Below are 20,580 nucleotides of genomic sequence, written 5' to 3'. Positions count from 1 at the left end.
AACTCGATTCGATAAACTCGAAATTCAATTTTTTTCGATTTTTTTCGAATCGAATCGAGTTTTGCTCAACCCGTGAGTTCTCATGAAACATGAGTTTGAAAAAAAAATTAATGAATAAAATTTAAATCACATTGATAATGACTCAAAAAACAACTGGATACATTAAAACAGTACATTTGAAACATGCTTTTGAGTACTTTACAAGTCTTTGAAAATGTTTTGAAGATGTTTGATAAAATTTTAAACTATATTTTCTCCAAATGACTTAGGAAACATAATATAAATATTTTAAACTATATTTTCACCAAAAGCTTGGAACATTACAGCTAGCAATCTCCTTTTCGATATGACAAAATTTCAGAGAAATTTGTATCATGAAAGACTTCCTCTGAAGCGTTTGAAGAAATATACTAATTTTAAAAATAATAATTTATTCGAAAATCTAAGGATAATATATTGCATAAAAGTTCATGCTCGAAGAAAAATACCAACTGTTATTTAAATAAAGATACCAATGGTTAACAAGAAAGGTGAACAAAGTATGGATTAAGAATCAAAGAATTACATGCTAAGGATAATTCAGTAAAGTCACAAATAATTCTTATTTTAGTACTCCCTTCAAGTAAAGACAAACAAAATGATACCAAAATTAATATATTGTTATATTAAATTGGAGCGGAACCATTGCGATGGGCGAAGTCAAGAAATATTTTGGAGGGATTGAAATTAAATTAAATTTTTTTATGAAAATTAAAATATAATTTTTTTCAGTATAATTAAATAACAATTTTATAATTTTAAAAAGGACAAAACATAATTTTATTATATATTAATTTATAATGTTTTAAATTTAAAAGCACATTTTTGGGAAAGTACACTAACCTATGCCTCTAGTGCCACCCCTAATGAATAGGTGTTTGACATCAAAAAATTTTGTTTAAATGCCTTAATTAATGCTTTAATTATTCATTTATAGTTCTCCTAATGAATTAAAAACTGAAAAAAAAATGAATGGTCAAAATAACGTTAATTTAGTGTGATAGATGATATCGGAAGGTTTAAGGTTATTTTGGACGGGTGGTGCGTTTAGTTTTTTTTTTCATATTATAATATCTAATTTTATCGTTGTAGTAATTAATCTCACCGCTATTACTATTTTTACACTAACCATTGATAAACGATCGTGTATCTAAAGAGACTTTTAATTTATTTATATATAGAATATGCAAATACAAGAATGGCCATATTTATTTTGTATTTGGTGGAAAGTACAACAAAATAACTTCATTACAACCAACAAAATAACTTACAAAGACTTCATAAGCTTTACAACTAACATACAATAAGAATATTGAATGTAAGATGATACTTGCCGTCACATTAATAAACAATAAATGCAAATAATATTATTTATTTATTTATTGTAATCTATCATCGATCATGACTGGATATAAAATATACTATATTTTCATGAGCGGAAATTAAATCCTCAATCACATGATTAAAAGATAAGGTGAATAATCACCGCACTATATCTCATAATTTTCTATCCCGTGATACATGGGGTAGCTAGTAAATAGCAACACTAATTGAGAAAACACCTCTTACACGTAATTCTAATTACAATAATAAAGCTACAAACAAAGTCATATCAAAGCTATGATATATAGCAAACAATGCAAAAAGAGGTGATATATAGCTCTATCAAATCATATTAAAATAGAAAGAAGGAAAGAACTCACTCTTAGTAGGAGCAAACCTCAAGAATCAAAGTAGATCTAACAGAGGGAAATTCATATCCAACAGAGGAAAGTACTCACTCTTTGTGTTGGGTACTTGTGATAGAACTCGATCTGCAATGGTTTGACCTGCTTTTTTTTTTTTTTGCCAACTAAGATACCACCTCGGATGCCATGTGTACTATCATTTTTTTCTTGGTGTGGTTTTTTTATTTGTTATTATAACTAAATTAATTTTATAAATTTTATTTATAATTTCTGTAATGAATTGAAAAAAAAAAACTCTAACCTTTAAACTTAAACACCACATAAGAGAAAAAAAATCACCAAAAAGAAATTTTGTTTTCAATTTGAATGGTTGTTCAAATCTCATTTGAAAATAGCCTTTTTGGTTTTTTTAGTTGAAATCTCATATTCAAAATCAAAATCTTTTTGCTGCTAGCTGTCAAATATGAATGTAAAGAAAAACTTATCTAAAATAAAGTGGTCCATGAATTACCTGTAAATTTTGACTCATATTTGTTATTGTTGGACACAATTTCTTATTATCCCTACTTGTTTACACAAAGAGCATGACATTTTAAGGCCTCTCCTAGTGTCCTTTCCAAACTTGCTCTTTTTTTGTTCATCCTTAGATTTTCTTCTGCTTTTCTTGAGCCTTCCAGGCATCTTTTTTTACTAGTGAAGGAAGAATTGAATCATCTCTCTTGAACCAAAATTTTTTCCCTTAATTGGTTGTAAAACCTGACTGTATGCTGCTGCATATTTCTCCTTGCTGTACCATGGTACATGGCACATACAACATGGCAACAAGGAATCCCTGTAAGCTCCCACTCTCTACAAGTGCATTTCAACTCTTTCAAGTCAACTGTGTGTTGGTTGTCTTCATGGATCACTTTAAACCCTCCATCACCATTCCATGCAAGCATACATTTAGTTGAGGTTGTAGCATTCTTATCCAACTTTTCCAATGCAACAGGGGAAATGTTAGTTCTCCACTTTTCTGCCCAAGTTCTCTTCACATGCATCCTAGTCATTACTATCACTATGATTTCTTCAAGCATGGTGATGATAGGTCTGCATCTTGCTTCAAGTATCCATGCATTAAATGCCTTAACCATATTATTGTCCACGACATCACATTTGCATGTCCCTTTAAAATATGACTTTGCCCAATGATGCACATGGATCTCTAATAATTGATCAGTGGATGTCTCACCCATTGCTTTTAATTTTTGTAACTGATCATCAAAGTCCTCAACAAAAGTTGACCTGACACAATTCCAAAATTACATCTTCCTATTCAACCCTTTCCAAGTCTTTTGCCAATTGGTATAGATGTGTCTTGCACACATTCTATGCTCCAAATCTAGAAAACACTCATTTAGTACACTGATCAACCCCTGCAGCAATCATAAAATTTAGATTGTTAATCATACAATTAGTGTAAAATATGTATCTTAAAAAATAAATAGAATGAACATATTTATACTAATAAATTACCTTTTGTTGATCTGATATCAATGTTAATCCAACACCCATTGGATGACATAAATCTGTAAATAATTTCTCCAAAAACCATTTCTACGAAGAGGCATTTTCCCCTTCCACCACTGCCCAAGCTAATGGATATATCTGATTGTTGGTATCTCTGCCAACAGCCACTAACATCTCTCATTTACAAACACTTTTAAGGAAACACCCATCAATTCCAATAAAAGGCCTACAACCAGCTTTCCACCCTTTTTTCAATGCTTCGAAACACACATAAATCCTATGGAACACAACTTTACCTTATTGATTTCTATGGACTTGGATTGAAACTATGCTCCCAGGATTACTTATTTCTAGCTTAGCCAACATACCCCCACAGATTTGCATATTCTTCTACATATGACCCTTTCATTTCCCTAAGAATTTCTCTCCTAGCTCTTTTGTAATACCCCAAAAATTTACTACAGTAAGAAAGTAAAATATTATCCTTGATATAGTAAAGTAAGAAAATAAAGTGACAAAAAAGGAAATTTTGAGTATTTTCAATATTGGGAAGTATATTATGATATATCAATTCAATTAAGGACTAAATCGTAAAAGTAAAAAAGTTTTGTGGCCTAAGAGTAAATACTTAACATTTAAGGGTTAAAATGTAAATATGAAAAGTTGAAAGACCAATAGTGCAAATATTTTAAGGGGAATGATCTAGAAACTAAAAAAATGGATGAATAAGGACCAAATTGAATAGGTGAAGAATCATGAGGACTAAATCATAATTTTACCAAATTAAGTGATAACTCAAGGATGGAATTTTAAAAGATCATAAAGGGAAAATGGTCAATTAGAAATAGAGACAACTCTAGAAGGCAATGATGATATTAGAGATATTTTGATGATATTTTATAATTATTTAATTAGATAAATATTATTTTATTAATATTTTAATGAGATATTTTATTATTTTATTATTATTATTTTATTTAATATACAAGGAAAGAAAGATGAAGAACTCTCTTCACCTTTCCATGCACCCACGTGAGAAGAGAATGAAGAAAGAAAAAAAATTTCTTTACAATTTGGTCCTTTAACAAAAAATTCACCATTTTCACTTAGAAATCAAAAGAATTTCTATAGCTACCAAGAGAGTAAAATAATAAGAAAGCTATGAGGAGCTAGAATATCAAGTTAGATTTAAGAAATAGAAGTTTGAGGAGAGAGAAAATCAAGTTAAAGATTGAAATCAATAGAACAAGGTAAAAACATCAAAATTTTAATATATTTTTAAGTTTGATATTATTGAAAAAGCATGAAAATAATGTTAACGTAGAGTTTTCTTATATAAGGTTCTATGTTCTTGATATGTTAGTGAAGGGAAATATTGTAGAGAAAGGAAAGGAGGGTGTTATATACTTGGTTATCAACATTTTGCACTAAAATAGTTTTGGACAGCAGCAGTAGTCTGACTTTGAAAATTCACCAAAAATTGTATAAATTGAATTAGTGGTAATTAAAGTATCAAAGTAAACCTTATTTAGTCTAGTTTTACATATAAGAAACAGTGTAAGCAAAATATTTTCATATTATGAGATATATGAATTTTTATGAGACAATGTCGATTGATTTCGTGTTCCCTGCTCGAATTTGGAAAATCATCAAAATTGTAAAAAAATAATTAGGGGTTTAAATTTATATGTTTAAATTATTAATGGGTATATTTTCAAGAGAAACAAATGGAGACATCATCCAAACCTCGTACTAAGAGATAATTAATTTTAGTAAAGAAAGGTCAAGCTGTCAAACAGCAGAATAGGGATAAATTTGAAGATTTTACTGTACTTATTGACTAAATTATAAATTATGAAATTTTTATGGTAGAAAGAAATTTGAGTCTAGTTTCAAAAACATTAAGTGGATCTTAATTTAGAATTTTGTAGCTCAAGATATAAATAATTTAGTGACTATGACTCAAGTGGACAGCTTTGATATTAACATATAAGTAATAGTGAAATTATAGATAATGTTACATATTAGCATGCTATATACATTAAGGATGTGGAATGAAGAGGAGGAGGAAAATATATATGAATATCCAGCTAGCATGAGTTTACATTAAAATCGTTGATTTGCATGTTTTAGGCTTAGGAATAAATTGAATAAAAGTAAAACGTTAGGGCAATTTTGTAAAATGTAAAAAATCAAATTGCAGAAATGAATTGTTTTATTGTCTAAATTAATAAATTGAATGAAATTATTAATTTAGATCAAGATGGGTGGAAAATCGAGAAAATGAAAATTACCAAAATACCCTAAATCTTGGTATTTTTGCAATTTAGCCAGATAAATTCATGTAACTAATTTTTTTATATTTATATGTTTGAATTGAATGTTGTATTTGTGAATTTGTGTAAATGTCATATATATATGAAATTGATCATATATTTGATGATGTTTGATAAATATAAAGTCCCGTTTGAATAAATGAAATTCGATTGATACAGGATTTCCCGTATTGGATGTGGTCTTGCATATGTTGCAGACATACAATAGCTCGAAAGAGCGTCCTGTTATAAGCCCTCTCGAGCTTCTCGTTACATGGTTCCTGTAACACCCCTTACCTGATACCGTTGCCGGAATCGAGCACGAGGCATTACTTAGCTTATCTTAGAAATTCGGAGCATAAAAACTTAGTTTGAAAATTTATTTCACTATTTACAGCAAATCTGTCCAATAGCGCAGCAGTTACAAAATTAAGTATAACTCGAGCTACGGACCTTGAAATTTAATTACGTAAATTTTCCTGAAACTAGACTCATATTTATACTTACCATAATTTTTTTAGAATTTTTGGTTTAGCCAATTAGTACAGTTTATTAGTTAAAGTCTCCCCTGTTTCACCACCTACCTGTCCTGACCTCTTGTCACCAAAAATAAGTTTTCTCACTGTAGGATTTTCATATGAAGTTCTTACTTGTTTTTACAGAAAATAGACTCAATAAGGAATCTATACATATAAACTAAAACTTATAACTATTTTTGTACAATTTTTAATGATTTTCTAAACTCAAAACAGGGGACACCAAAAACTGTTCTGACTCTGTCTCACCAAAATTCACATATCTTAAAATATAAAATTCCTTTTGCTAAACCGTTATTTTTACATGAAAATAGACTCAACAATATTTAATTCCATATATCATTCACCCTGTAATTCATTTTATACCATCCTAGGTGATTTTTCAAAGTGACGTCACTGTTGCTGCCAGAATTCTGTTTCTTTGCAAAATTTTATCCTTTCATGATTTCCATGCATAATTTATCACCTAATCTTTCATAACAACAAACACCTTCATACTTAACCATTTTAATGACCATACATCATCAAATGCTTACACATCATTCATTAGCAAAATCATCATTACAAACATACAAAATAACTAAATCCCTATACATGCCATAACTCAAACGTGTTTTGACATAAAATACCGAGCAGTTGTGGTTGATAGTGTGGACGATCTCCGACTTCTTTAGGATCCTTGAAGTAGCCTTGCAATACTATAAGAGAAAGAGAAATAAAAGACGTAAGCATAAAGCTTAGTAAGTTTACTAGCAAATAAATAATAATATTTAACACAAATAATTAAACTCAAGTGTCTATATCTCTATTTTACTCTTTAGTTAATCTCATACTAGTTCTCTTGCTTGATTACTTAATATACTTGTGTTCATAACTTACTCTTCTCTTGCTGCATCGTTGAATATCAAATGTTAATATAATAAATTCTTAACTCCTATAACTCACATGAGCTTGCCATTTCTTATCTTTAACTGAACTTTCATGTACCTGATTCGTTTACTAGCCCGTTGAACCACATTGGAATAATAAGGATACTCGGGTATCTTCTGATCATAACATGCCAAAGCCATGTCCCAGACATGGTCTTACATGGGATGTACTCATGTCGGTGCCCATGCCATGTCCCAGACATGGTCTTACGGGGGACCTCTCATCTCGGTGCCAACGCCATGTCCCAGACATGGTCTTATATGGGACCTCTCATCTCGGTGCCTATGCCATGTCACATGGGACCTCTCATCTCGGTGCCAATGCCATGTCCCAGACATGGTCTTACATGGGACCTCTTTACCCAAATGTCATAACATTCATATCCAGTATCATCCTTATGTATCAACGGGACTTTTAAATTTTAATTCTCTATCATTTCATGCTTGGGTCATCATCAAATAAATTCATGAAATAAATATATAATTGCTGGAAAATAACAAAATTAACAATAATTATTAAAATATTGTATTTATTTACCGTAAACTTACCTCGGTACCAATATAGCCCAATTCACCAACTTAGTCTTCAACTTTATTCTTTCCTTTGTCTAACCTCGAGTTTCATTCTTCTTGATCTAAAATAGCAAATTTAACTCATTTAATACTCACATTTATCAAAACAGTCCTCGACTCTAACTTTTTTAAAATTGCAATTTTGCCCCTAAACTTTTACATAATTACATTTTTGTCCCAAGGCTCGGAAATTAAACTTCATCTCTTATTCTTATGTTTTATGATATGCTGAACATTTTTCCCTTCTATGGCAATATCAAATTCCCACTCTACCATGTACTTAAGAACATTAGGTATTTTTACCGATTATGTCGTTTTACTCGTTTTCACTTAATATCGCTTAGCAAAAGTTGTTTAACATAATTTCTAGCTTCATATTCTATCATAAAACATCAAAATAAACACTTTTCACCTATGGGTATTTTTCCAAATATAAACCCTAGGTTAAATTATTGCTAGAATAAGCTAAATTAAGCTATTGGGATCTCAAAAACGTAAAGAACATTAAAAATGGGGCTTGGGATCACTTACTATGGAGCTTGGAAGCTTGAAAACCCTAACTATGGCTCCCCCCTTGCTGATTTCATCCTAATGAAGAAGATGATGATTTTTGCCATCTTTTTCCCTTTTAATTCTTTTTATTACTAGATTACCAAATTGCCCCTAACTTAAAAATTTTCTATTTCACTTATTTCATGTCCATTTTTGTCTACCAAGTTAGAAATGGTCTAATTACCATATAAGGACCTTCAATTTAAAATTTCATAACAATTGGACACCTCTAACATGTAGAACTCAACTTTTGCATTTTTTATAATTTAGTCCTTTTGACTAAATTAAGTGCCCAAACGTCGAAATTTTCAAACGAAATTTTCACGAAATCATTTTGTGAAATCATAGACCATAAAATATAAGAAAAATAAAATTTCCTCATCGGATTTGTGGTCCCGAAACCACTATTCTGATAATCTTAAATTTGGGCCATTACAGTTCCTGTCAGCATCCTGATCGGTATTGATCCTGCATGTGTTGCAGACATACCGCAACTCTTTTTGAGTGTCCTATTATATGATCTGTATTGATCCTACATGTATTACGGACATACCGCAGCTCTTATGAGCGTCCCAATATATGGCTCTTCATGAGCTTCCCAATATAGCTCGCTTGAACTTCCTGATATATGACTATCTAGAGCTTCCTGATAATAGCTTTTAGGAGTTACCTGTTAAGCTCACATGAGCTTTCTGTTATAAACTCTTATGAGTTTCCTGTTATAGCCCAGATAAGCTTCCTGTTATATGGCTCGAGAGAGTGTTTTTTGATTATGTGCTCTAATGAGTACCCCCCAAATATGAATTGACGGATTTTAGATTCGTACACTTCATGTGTACTACCTTTGTATCCATCGATATTTTAAATGATTCAACGGGTAAAGTTCTGATATGAGATAACATGAGTTCGAAATAAAATATTATCGGTATATACCTGAAGGAACTGATATTTATTTGATATATTGAAACATGACATGGAAAATACATGTATGTGAAACTTGCCTGATAATTATGTATATTCATGATTATGAACTGTTACTGGAATAAATATACACGAAATTCATGAAAATGATGATACATGAAATATTGATATAATGAAATGAATGATTTATGTTTATGAAGAAACGACAAGAGAATGATATGTATCATGACATGTAAATATGTGACTATCTTTGATGTGTTGATACAAGGAAATTATGTATGTTAAGACGAGTAATAAACTCAAGTGTGACATGTCGAGAAAATAAGTTTATCAATGTTGAATTTATATGTAATATGTGTAAGTTTGCTAACCAGTGTTGTTGCTTGATGCTTAGGCAAGTGCCAAGCTATTGGTTGAATGGTAATATGATTATTTATAAAATGCATTGAATTGGTAAGTATTTAAGTGAAAATATGCTAGTGCTCATGAAAAAGTGGTAAGGTTTTAAATTATGAAATTTCTTATGAAATAACTTATCATGTGATCAATTCAAAAAAAGGCTTTGGTTAAATGCACTAGTTTGTGACCATGATGGAATGATATTTTTATGACTTGTGTGTCATGCATATGGAATAAGTGTGGAAAGTAAAGAAATGCAAATGAAAATAAGGAAATCTGGAAGAGTTAAAGTTATATAAAATCCTACTAAGTTTGGGATAATATGTATATGTGATACTGTGGATTTATTCACCTTGTGAATTGATGAATATAGCTTCATGAGTATTGTGGTATCAATATTGGGTTATTCTTGATACGTATAGATTTCATATTTGAAATGAATTAATATGATTAAAGTTTATACGAGCTTACTAAGCATCCGTTGCTTACGTAGTTGTTTTCCTTTACTTTTTAGATTATCGGAAGCTCGATCGGGTTGGAATTTTGTCGGAGTTATATCACACTATCTATCGGTTCTATCGGTACTTTTAAATGTTTTGATTTGGTTATAATGGCATGTATAGGTATTCTGGTTAATGTTGGCCTATATGAGTTTTGTTAATATTAGCCACTTATTTGGCTTGTGTTTTGGCACATATTGGTTTGGTGCATATTTTTTTTAAATGTTTGATGTGTGGTTTGGTTTATGGTTGTATGGTGAAAGGTAAAATGTTAGATAAAGGTGCATTTCTATACATGTTTTTTGGATGCAATAAATTGATCATGAATCGGGACCATGATATGTAAGGTATATATATAACTAAATATGTTAGTATTTGAAATACATTTTGGCATCAAATGGTAAGTTTTGGTAGGTAAGTGACTTGGTTAGAAATAATGCAAATTAGCTTGGTAAACTTTAGGTACAAATATGCATATAAGTTAGTTATACATATGAATATATTGAAAATATGAATATACCTATTATAATCTGATATTTGAGGTGCCTAAAAACATATTGATTGTAAGTGACAATATTATATGTTTAAAGCTTGATTTTGACTTGTTTTTTTATGTCTAATTATGGTTTGTAGATATGCACAAATTTGATTGTAGGTTGACACAAAATTGAGTGAGAAATATGGCTTGTAAAATGGCCTATTTTCGTCCACACGGGTAGAGACACGGGCGTGTGTCTCAACCGTGTGTGACACACGGCCAGGTGACATGGCCGTGTGTCCCCTATATCTTTTAATTTGCATAAGTCAATATGCTTAAATTTTTCACACGGCCTGACCACATGGGCGTGTGACCCCTGAAATGTTGAAAATATTAAATGTTTTGAAAAAAAATTGAGTTTCCGATTTAGTCTCGATTTGTTTCTGATGCATAATTTGAGCCTCGATGGCTCAGATAAGGGACAATATGTATGATTTTGATTAGTTCTTGACATGAATGATATATGATATGAAATGTTTACATTTTTTGTCTGCTTCATTTATAAATTCTGATAATATTTCGTAACCCTATTTTGGCGACAGATTTGAGTTAGGGGTGTTACATCTTTGGCACATATTATAGCTAGCATAAAGTCCTAATTTAGTTTTACACATCTCCTTCAAAGTTGCCACTTTCATCCTTGGCTCAAAAATTATTCTATCCCTAAAAGTCTTTTGTATATGCTTACAAGGCAGTAATGGGTTCTTATTACTTTTGAAGCATTTATGTACAAGGTGTAAGTTTTCACAATGAAACAATTCTCTCTATGGTCAAAGCTAGCAAAAAGTTTCCAAAGGCAACCATCTCTACAACCTACCCTTGTTCTTCTGGGTTCATTCTTAATAAACTTTAATACTACTCCTTTTGCAAAGGAATATTGTTTTAGCGCCTCTTTGAACTGTTGGTTATCTTCATACCTAAGTCCTATATCCCACAATGGGATAATGCAATTAAGATCATACCTAAGACCAACAATTCTTTTACCCAAGTAAGATGCGTCAAACTCATCATCAGAAAGCTCACTGTGCCCATACTCCCTTGGCTCAGATGAGTTCATATATTCACTCACATTCCCCTCAATTTTTCCCTTCGTTTCTTTTATTTCATCTTCTACTATGAAATCATCCCCCACAAGTATCTGTCCATCGAATGCAACCTCACTATCTCCCTCACCACCTTTCTCAAACTCACATTTTAACCCTTCATTAGCTGTTGTACTTCCCTTAATCTTTTTTTCTCAACCTAGTCTTAATTTCCTCAACTTCTTCATCTACATCAGTAACTATCTCCATATTGAATAAAAATGCGTCCTCATCTTCCCCACCCTACCTATCAACATTGTCCCCATCAACAATCCCAACATCTTTTCTACTCTCAGTCCTAGAATTCGCTCTCACCTTAGCCCCAGAGTTTTCCCCAATCCTAACCCCTGTGGCAGCTATAACATCCTCACCAACAATATCTACTAAATCATCGCCAACACCAAACCCACCCTTATTAAAGTTTTCACTACCCTAACCTTTCACATATAGGTCTATATTACCCTCTTTTTTTTCCAAAATATCTATTATTTGCCTAACAATATTGTCATCATGTATTAGGACTAACTCGTCCTTATTAAAGGCAACATTTGGGACGCTATAATAAAGATTCATACCCTAAGTCTTTCACATTGTCTATAATATCCTAATAGCATAATAAATCATGGTCCACTTGAAACTTTTCTAAACTACCATTCACATAGTCAAATTTAGGGTGTGGGACAAACTCTCCACCATGAAAAAACTTGACACATACACCATTCTGCATAAGTAGAAACAAACAAATAAACTAATTTCATACATAAATATATAAATGATGTCATACAAACAAACATACAAATTGCATTCAATTAGCACTCTAACAAATATACATAACTAACACTTTTATCATTACGTTTTAAACAATAATAATTACATCTTTCAAAACTTGATAAATACTAATATTCTGCTTTTCACACGTCATAATTCGAGACATTATATATTTATATAAAATTTATTATTCATTTTAATATAAATTGTGATAAATTCATATTCTTTAGACGTATACATATCATTTCTAAAATTATAGGGTCTATCATTACATTTTTTTAACATCGAAGAACAATTTCGATTTTCATTTCTTTAAAAAATTAAAATTCTACCTATAATATATATTAATTTCAATATAGCTTAAATAAACCAATGTTTCAAGGGAAGCAACAATTAGAGGAACATTGACCTTAAAACCTATAGCTATCAATTTCATGTTTCATAAAAAATTTTAAGATTTACTAAGTCTAAGTGCCGTTTTGGTCCCAATTGAGGCTCCGGTGCTGGGATGATTAATCTTCGCTGCACTAGTTACAAAACCCATTTCTACCTTCTTCTCTTGGACTTTGCATTTCTTAGGTTAAAGAAAACGGATTGCGAAAAGAAAATAGTAGTTGACAGTTGGAAATGGGAGTTTGCAAATAGCAAGAGCTCCATATCACGAAACCCATTTCTACCTCTTTTCCCTCCCTTTTTTTTTGAACTTTTTTGGGAAGTTGAGAAGAAAAGAAAGAAGTTCGCCTACTTCCTACTTTGCTCTATCTTCATTTTTTAAAATTTCTGTCAATGAAAGCTCGTTGAAAGACAAAAAATTGTTGTCTAAGCCATTTGAGATGAAGGTCCCTAACATTATTCCCATCCCAAAAAACTTCCCCTGCAAGAGGTTCATAAAATCTTTCAATCAATGATATACTATTCAATTGCACACAAACAGATTTCAATGTAAAATTACAAATTGGGTACAATTTTGTTGCTTACCTGACCACCCTAAACAGAAAGCTTTGGTGGATTCGTTTTATGGGACGGATTGTGGCTTGAAAGCTAACAGTGACAAGATTTTGATTTTGAATATGAGATTTCAACTGAAAAAGAAAAACAAAAAGGTTATTGGCAAATGAAATTTGAACAAAGATTCAAATGGAAAACAAATTTCCTTTTGGTGATTTTTTGCTTTTTTGTTTTTTTTCTCTTATGTGACGTTTAAGTTTAAAGGTTAGGGTTTTTTTTTTTTTTCAATTCATTACAAAATTTATAAATTAAATTTATTAAATTAATTTAGTTATAACAACAAATAAAAAAGCCACATCAAGAAAAAAAAATGATGATGATACACATGGCATTCGAGGTGGCATCTTAGTTGGCAAAAATGAAAATAAAGTAAAACTTAACAGCCACATCATCATGGCCATTAAAAATTAACGGTCAACATCGGTCAAGGGGCCATTTTACTGAATTTTGACAGTTCAGGTACCTAATTGAGCGCAAAAAAAATATAGAGGAACTTAATTGATTTTTTAAAAAAAGTTTGAAGGATTTTTTTCACCCTTAAGCCTATATTTTTAAATTTATCTTCTATGATTCAAACACATGCAAATCCTAAGAAAGGTGAACATACAACCAACAGCCAATACAACTTGGGATTCATAGAAAAAATATTTTTTAATGTATAATAACTTGTAAAATAATAAAATATTTTTTAAAAATAATTTTATATTGTATAAAAATTTATAAATTTATAAATTATATAAATTATTTTCTACATAATTGTAATATGTTCACCATTAACATATATATTATCTTCTATTAATTTAAAATTATAATCCACCTTTTTAAATTGATAGGATATAATTCATCTAATTTATATATAATTCTAGAGATGAATATATATATATATATATATATATATATTAAAATGGTTATATATAAAGGATTTGATTATTTTCTATGATTTTTTAAAAGATTATTGTTATTAAATAATTGTTGAAGATAATATAATTTAATTAATTTGTACAATTTTAAAAGATATTAGAAAAATATTTTTATTATATGTTAAGCATTTAATAGAACAAAATGTTATTTAAAAACAATTTGAATTATTTTCTACTATTTTCAAGTCATAATTTGTATAAGGTTAAAATATGCCATAGATTCTTGTATTCTTCACAAATTTAAAATTTAGTCCTTATACTTTTATTTCCAAGAATCTAATTCCTCTACTTTTAAATTTCAAAATTCAAACTCAATTGTTAACACTGTTAATTTTTTGTTAAATTTGTTGGTTTACATTTTGAAATAATAGTAATAAAAAACTCATTTGGTAACAATGTAACTAAAAAATGACATAATGAACCTATATTTAACAAAATATTCTTAACCATAGTAACAGTTGGATTTGAAATTTGAAATTTAAAAAGTAGAAAGACTAAATTCTTAAAATTAAAAATATAGAAATTAAATTCTAAATTCATTTCAAGAGATTGGGTATTGAGTGAAAGTCGAAATCAAGTTCTTTTAAGTTGAATCACAGTTTTTCCACCAACTAACGATATCTAATTAGGGTTATTAATACCGTCTATCGTTAAATCGAGTGGCAACGGATTTGATTTCTCTTAAACAAAATTTTAAGTTTAAGTTTTGTAAATGGAGAAAACAATAATGTTTAATGTAGGATATAATGAGATTCCATGGGATCTTTTTTAAAATAAACAATTATGGTTAAAAGACGAAATAAAAAAGCGTAGCCATTTAATTAAGTCACATTAGAAATTAGGAAATTTTGTTGATGACTTAGACATTTTAAATTAATTATTAGATACGATGTTTTCTCTAGAAATTCATTTCTCATTCTTTAGCATTTAAATAAGTTAAATTGGTTAAAAGGTAATTTCATATTTTCAATGCATAATTAACTATGATTGATGTTTCTTTCTCTCTTTTTTTTTGACCATTGATTTAAAGGACTTCACGAAAGTCACTATACTGGAATCTTTAAATAAATGTTATCAAAAAATATTATTGAAAGAACTTTACTTTTTAAAGATTTAATCCGCTCAACTTCGGATTAAATCAAAATCCAATATCACTATAAAATATAATAAGATTTCACCCAAAAAAAAGGAAAAATTGGGCAGGTATGCACATGTTCACTCCTAATCTTTGCTCTTAACTCTTTATTTGTTTACCTCTTTTCCGTTAATTCTCAGTTGAATAGGTTAAATTAAAAGGTTTAATTATTAATTATTTTTTAAAAAATACAAAGTATATTTAAAAAGAAATTAAATATGAAAATAATAACAAAAAAATAAAATTTTATTAAAAGCAATAAATTTTACCAATTTTAATGGTTTTCTCAATTTTCAATTTTGATTGATTTTGAAAATTTTATTTAATTTATATCAATTTTTATTTAATCAATTAAATAAAAAGTGTATTTTTATTATAATAAAAAATTTTTGTTAAAAATAATAAATGATTTTTAGAATTATATTAATAATAAGTTATGCAAATTATAGGTTAAAACTAAAAAAATAATTATGGCACTATTTAAATGTAGGAAAATAGAATCCATAAACACCACTATCCTTTACACTTTACAGGACAGCAGTCATGGATATATAGTATATGATATTATGCATATGGTACACAGTTTATAATAATAGACAACAAGTTGTGCATATTGTATTTTAATATGAAAAATAACATAAATATAATAAATGCATTAAACATTACATGTTTATTAATTATTATATTGAAATATTATAGGAAATTAATTAGTATTATGAAAACTTTTATTATTATTATTATTATATCTATGTTTAAACTATTTCATTATTGTGGTACTAATGCGACGGTTAGTCTTACTCTTGTCTCGGATGAACTGTCGTCCTTTTATCGTTTATGCTTGTTTTATAATGTTTATGTTTGGAATTTTTTGTTGTTCCTTCTAATAATGTTATTTTTAAGGTTCGAACATGTGTCTCTTCTTAAGAATACAATGTACCTTACAACTATATCTAACACTTATTAAATTAAATCGTAAAAAAATTTATGTCAATTAAACAAAATTTTAAATTCAAGTTTTGTATTATATAAAAAAAATTTAAAAATTTTATTTAAAAATCTAACCTGACTTGAAGAGATTATAAGTAGTGGATGATTTGAAGCATTAATTCTTTCCAAGCAGAAATGGACAATGCTTGGTCTGGCACAGCCAAGCAGAGAAATAAAAATCACGACTATTCTCTTTTTTTCTTTTTTTTTTTTGAACTTTAGGGAAGAAAATCTTTTTTAACAAATTCAATAAAATAATTAATAAAGTAATTTTTAATAAAATAATTAAGTCTATTATTTATAGTTAATTGGATGTAAAGGACCTATAAATAAAACTTTATAAATGAGTAATGATTTCTCATATTTACTCTTTTTTGATACTATGTCTAAAACTATCTATAGTAGCTCCCCAATCCATAAATAAGAAGATAATGCACTTCAGCGTACTCGAACTCACATCCACCTGTATTGATAACAATAACCCAATCAATCGAATTAAGACTCAATTGACTTTTCGCTTGATATTTTAGAGTTAGTATCAGGGGCGAAGCCAGAATAATTTTTTAGGGGAGGCCGAATGAAATTTTTATTTTTTATGGCCTATATCTTTATAATTTTTAAAGTCTTAAATGGAGCTTATCATTGTTATTGGCTAAGACATAGTAGGAAGATGAATGGTCCACAATGTGCTAGTTATGTTGCAGGAGATGATATTTGTATGATCTTATTGTTAAGAAATACGAGATGTGTAGAAAAGTCATGAAAAGCAAGAAATCGTTTAGGTTTTTATCATATATATTCTTTTTGATATAATACCTAGAAGTATTCATAGCCCCTTCCCAACTAGACTTGTCCATGGGTCGGGTCGGGTTGCCTGAAAAGTGAGAGGGTTTGGGCAAAAAATAAGGTTTGTTTAGAAAACAGACTGGGCCTCGAGTAAGGTTTTTTTGGTTCGGGCCCGGCCCGACCTGAATTTACAAAAAAATTTGTTGTTTTCCCACTATTTTGCTGCTATTTTCCTACTATTTTCCCACTGTTTTGTTGTCATTTCACTGTTATATTGGTACTATTTTGTTGTTATTGTTTGGATATTGTATAACTCTTATTTTATTGTTAATTTTGTTACTGTTTTAGAGACATTTGCTTGTTAAATTGCACATATATTAGTGTTATTTAAGTATAAATACTTTTTTTAATTTATTTTCAATTTGCTTAGAAATATTTATTTTAATATTTTTAGTTTTTTTGATGTATTATATATTTTAAAATTTTTATATATAAAAAAAGTAAAATAAAAAATTTTAATACGGGTGGACCAAGCAAGCACAGATTTTAGCATTTTTATTCGGGTCGGGTTTGGGAAAAAAATTAGGCTCATTTTTCAGGCTGGGCCCGAGCCTAAAATTTTGTTAAGGCCCATCCCATGGACAACTCTATCCCTAACCCTATCCAAATCATCAATGATGAAAAAATAATTGAGAACTCACATAATCATCTATTGAAAAATCAGAAGAAATTTCAAATCGAGGAATTCTCGTGAATTGTTTGTTCTCATAAAAAATTGATTATTAGACGTTCATCATTTAAGATCGGATTAAGAATCCCCTGCATTTCTAGAAAGTATCCAATGTGATGTATGTAGACCTATTCACCCACCATGTGACCATTTAAATATTTCATGGTTTTAATAAATACATCTATTGATAGTCACATCTATGCTTATTGTCAACTCGCGACATAACATTTGCAAGATTACCTGCGCAAATAATTAAATTAAGGGTACAAGTTTTCAATGACCATTGTATATTATTGGAATAAAAAATAAAAGTCTCGTTATTTATGTTCATACATAAAATGGTCCAGCATAATCATTTATCACATATCTCTAATTAATTGCTAAAACATTACTTATAATAACAAGGTTTCCTGTTTCGAAATGGGGTTATATTGTTTTACATGCTGCAACATGCATCAGACCAACAAGTTATCATAAATACTTCTTATTACAATTGACTTTTAGTCAAGAGTCAAATATTAATCATCTTATAATTTTTGGATGTGCAATATACTTTCCAAGTGCTCCACTACAATACACAAAGATGTGTCCTAGAAAAGGATTAGGAAAATATATTGATTATCCCCTTCTATTATTCACAACATAATTTATCGACAATCAACAATGCCCTTATTATTAGGGAGAGATAATAAATAGTTAATAAAATAAATTATATGAAATGTATCATCATTATTATCTCATCTTGTTAGCGTTTTTGTGTATGTATGGGTTAAACTATGTATTTATGTGATATGGTTATTGTTTATGGATGTGCTATAATAGGTAGGTTATCATGCACATCGACATGCACCCTACTCTAGGGTTAACACATGTTTATACGATGTGAGTTCGCCCATATGATGGTACGAACCCACATCGTGCGGTCTCACAGAAGGGTGTGAGCGCACTACACGCAAACTCAAAGTGCAAACCATATAGAGTATAAGTCAAGACCCAAATGGGTAGCGGGTCGATAATAATGAGTATCATATTACAAATCAACTCCAAAATACTTTAGAGTCTGATAAAATATTTAATCTCAATTTATTTATAGTATATATTTGATCATATGAAAACAAAAAATAGAAGCAAAAGTCATCCAATTTATTAATTCAATGACAGCTAAATAAATGTGCACAATAGGTTTTAAAACCTGAATACGTCCGATGCCTCTAAGTATTATAAATAGATAGAAGCCCAAATCCAAAGCAAGGGTACTTCATAGGTAGCTTTGGAACATCTCGTTTTCCACTAAAAGAAATGGCCTATTATTACTATTCTCCTCCACCACCACCATCATCTCCGCCTTCTCCTCCACCGTATCCAGTGTCTCCACCGACCCCGACGACAGTTCCGGTGTCACCTCCACATGCACCATCACATCATTTTGCCCCGCCAAAACCTACTCCAAGCATTCCCTCTAGTCCTACAACCCCAACCACTCCTCCAAGAAAGACAACACCACCGTCTATACCTTCACATCCACCAAGCCCTGGTAAAGCTCCAACGCCACCAACAGCTGCTGCACCACCGGTTATACCCTCCAAGGGATCACCACCTCACTCCTCATCACCACCAACAAAACCACCAAAATCTTCATCACCTCCACACTTTCCTCCACCACCAAAATCATCACCAGGTAAAGTACCACCGCCAGCTGCTGCACCAGGACCATACAGTAGCAAAACACCACCAGCGGGGGCAAAACCACCAAAATCTTCGTCGTCACCTTCATACTCGCCACCACCAAAATCACCACCAGGTAAAGTACCACCGCCAGCTGCTGCACCAGGACCATACATTAGTAAAACACCACCAGGAGCAGCAAAACCACCAAAATCTTCATCACCTTCATACTCACCACCACCAAAACTATCACCTGGTAGCTTGCCTCTTGCACCAACACCATCTTTCAGTTCTCTGTCACCATCGTCAGAATCAGAGGTGACAGTGCCGCCATCACTACCAGGAGGGGGAGGAGGTGGCAGCCACACAACTATTATCGCCGTTTGTGTATCCCTCGGTGGTGCATTTTTCCTTGCATTCCTTCTGGTTGGTCTCATTTGCTTAGCCAAAAGGAAAAAGAAGCCAGTCATGGCTCCTGCAGCAGCAGCAGCAAGCTCTTCCGATGAAGAAAGTGAAGGAACCAGCGCCTCATCCCCAACAACCCCACATGCAGCAGAACAAACTGTGGCAGTACCAATGCATCAGCACGGCTCTAATATTCAAGCCGTAGGTGCTGGCGGCTCTCATTGTGAACCAGGGCTCAGTGTGGATGGTTCGTCTCATAATCGAGATTGCTAAATTTTTTGTTTCCAAATTGTAACTATTAAATTGTTTCTTGCATGTTGTAGCCCTATCTACTTCTGTTCTTGTCCCAGTTTATTATAATGTTTCATTGCTGTGTATTTGATTAATTAATTGTTTGAAACGTGCTCGTAGACCTAATGCCAGAGAGCACCTTGGTACATGACAGAAGCCAAATATATACTGCGAAGCTTCCATGTCATACTTGTATTGTAATAAATTTGAAGAAATAAATGAGGATTGTTACCAAATTTTAGCAAATAGTAATTAAGTTTTGCCTAAAATGAAAAGTCCAGTTTTTAATCTGATATTTTTAATT

General features: G+C 30.6%; 1 protein-coding gene across 1 annotated transcript; it reads left to right on the top strand.

The window, feature by feature from the left end:
• The first annotated feature begins 19,154 nt into the window (after window positions 1-19,154).
• LOC105773869 (protein TRACHEARY ELEMENT DIFFERENTIATION-RELATED 7A) lies at window positions 19,155-20,512 on the top strand. The gene has a single exon (XM_012596044.2). The coding sequence runs from the start codon at window positions 19,215-19,217 to the stop codon at window positions 20,256-20,258; it is 1,044 nt and encodes a 347-aa protein (XP_012451498.1). The 5' UTR covers window positions 19,155-19,214; the 3' UTR covers window positions 20,259-20,512.
• The last annotated feature ends 68 nt before the right edge of the window (window positions 20,513-20,580 follow it).

Source organism: Gossypium raimondii, chromosome 6 (genome assembly GCF_025698545.1).
Source record: "Gossypium raimondii isolate GPD5lz chromosome 6, ASM2569854v1, whole genome shotgun sequence".
NCBI lineage: Eukaryota > Viridiplantae > Streptophyta > Magnoliopsida > Malvales > Malvaceae > Gossypium > Gossypium raimondii.
The sequence above is the reverse complement of the archived record's forward strand: the minus strand, read 5'-3'. Positions and strand labels throughout refer to the sequence as shown.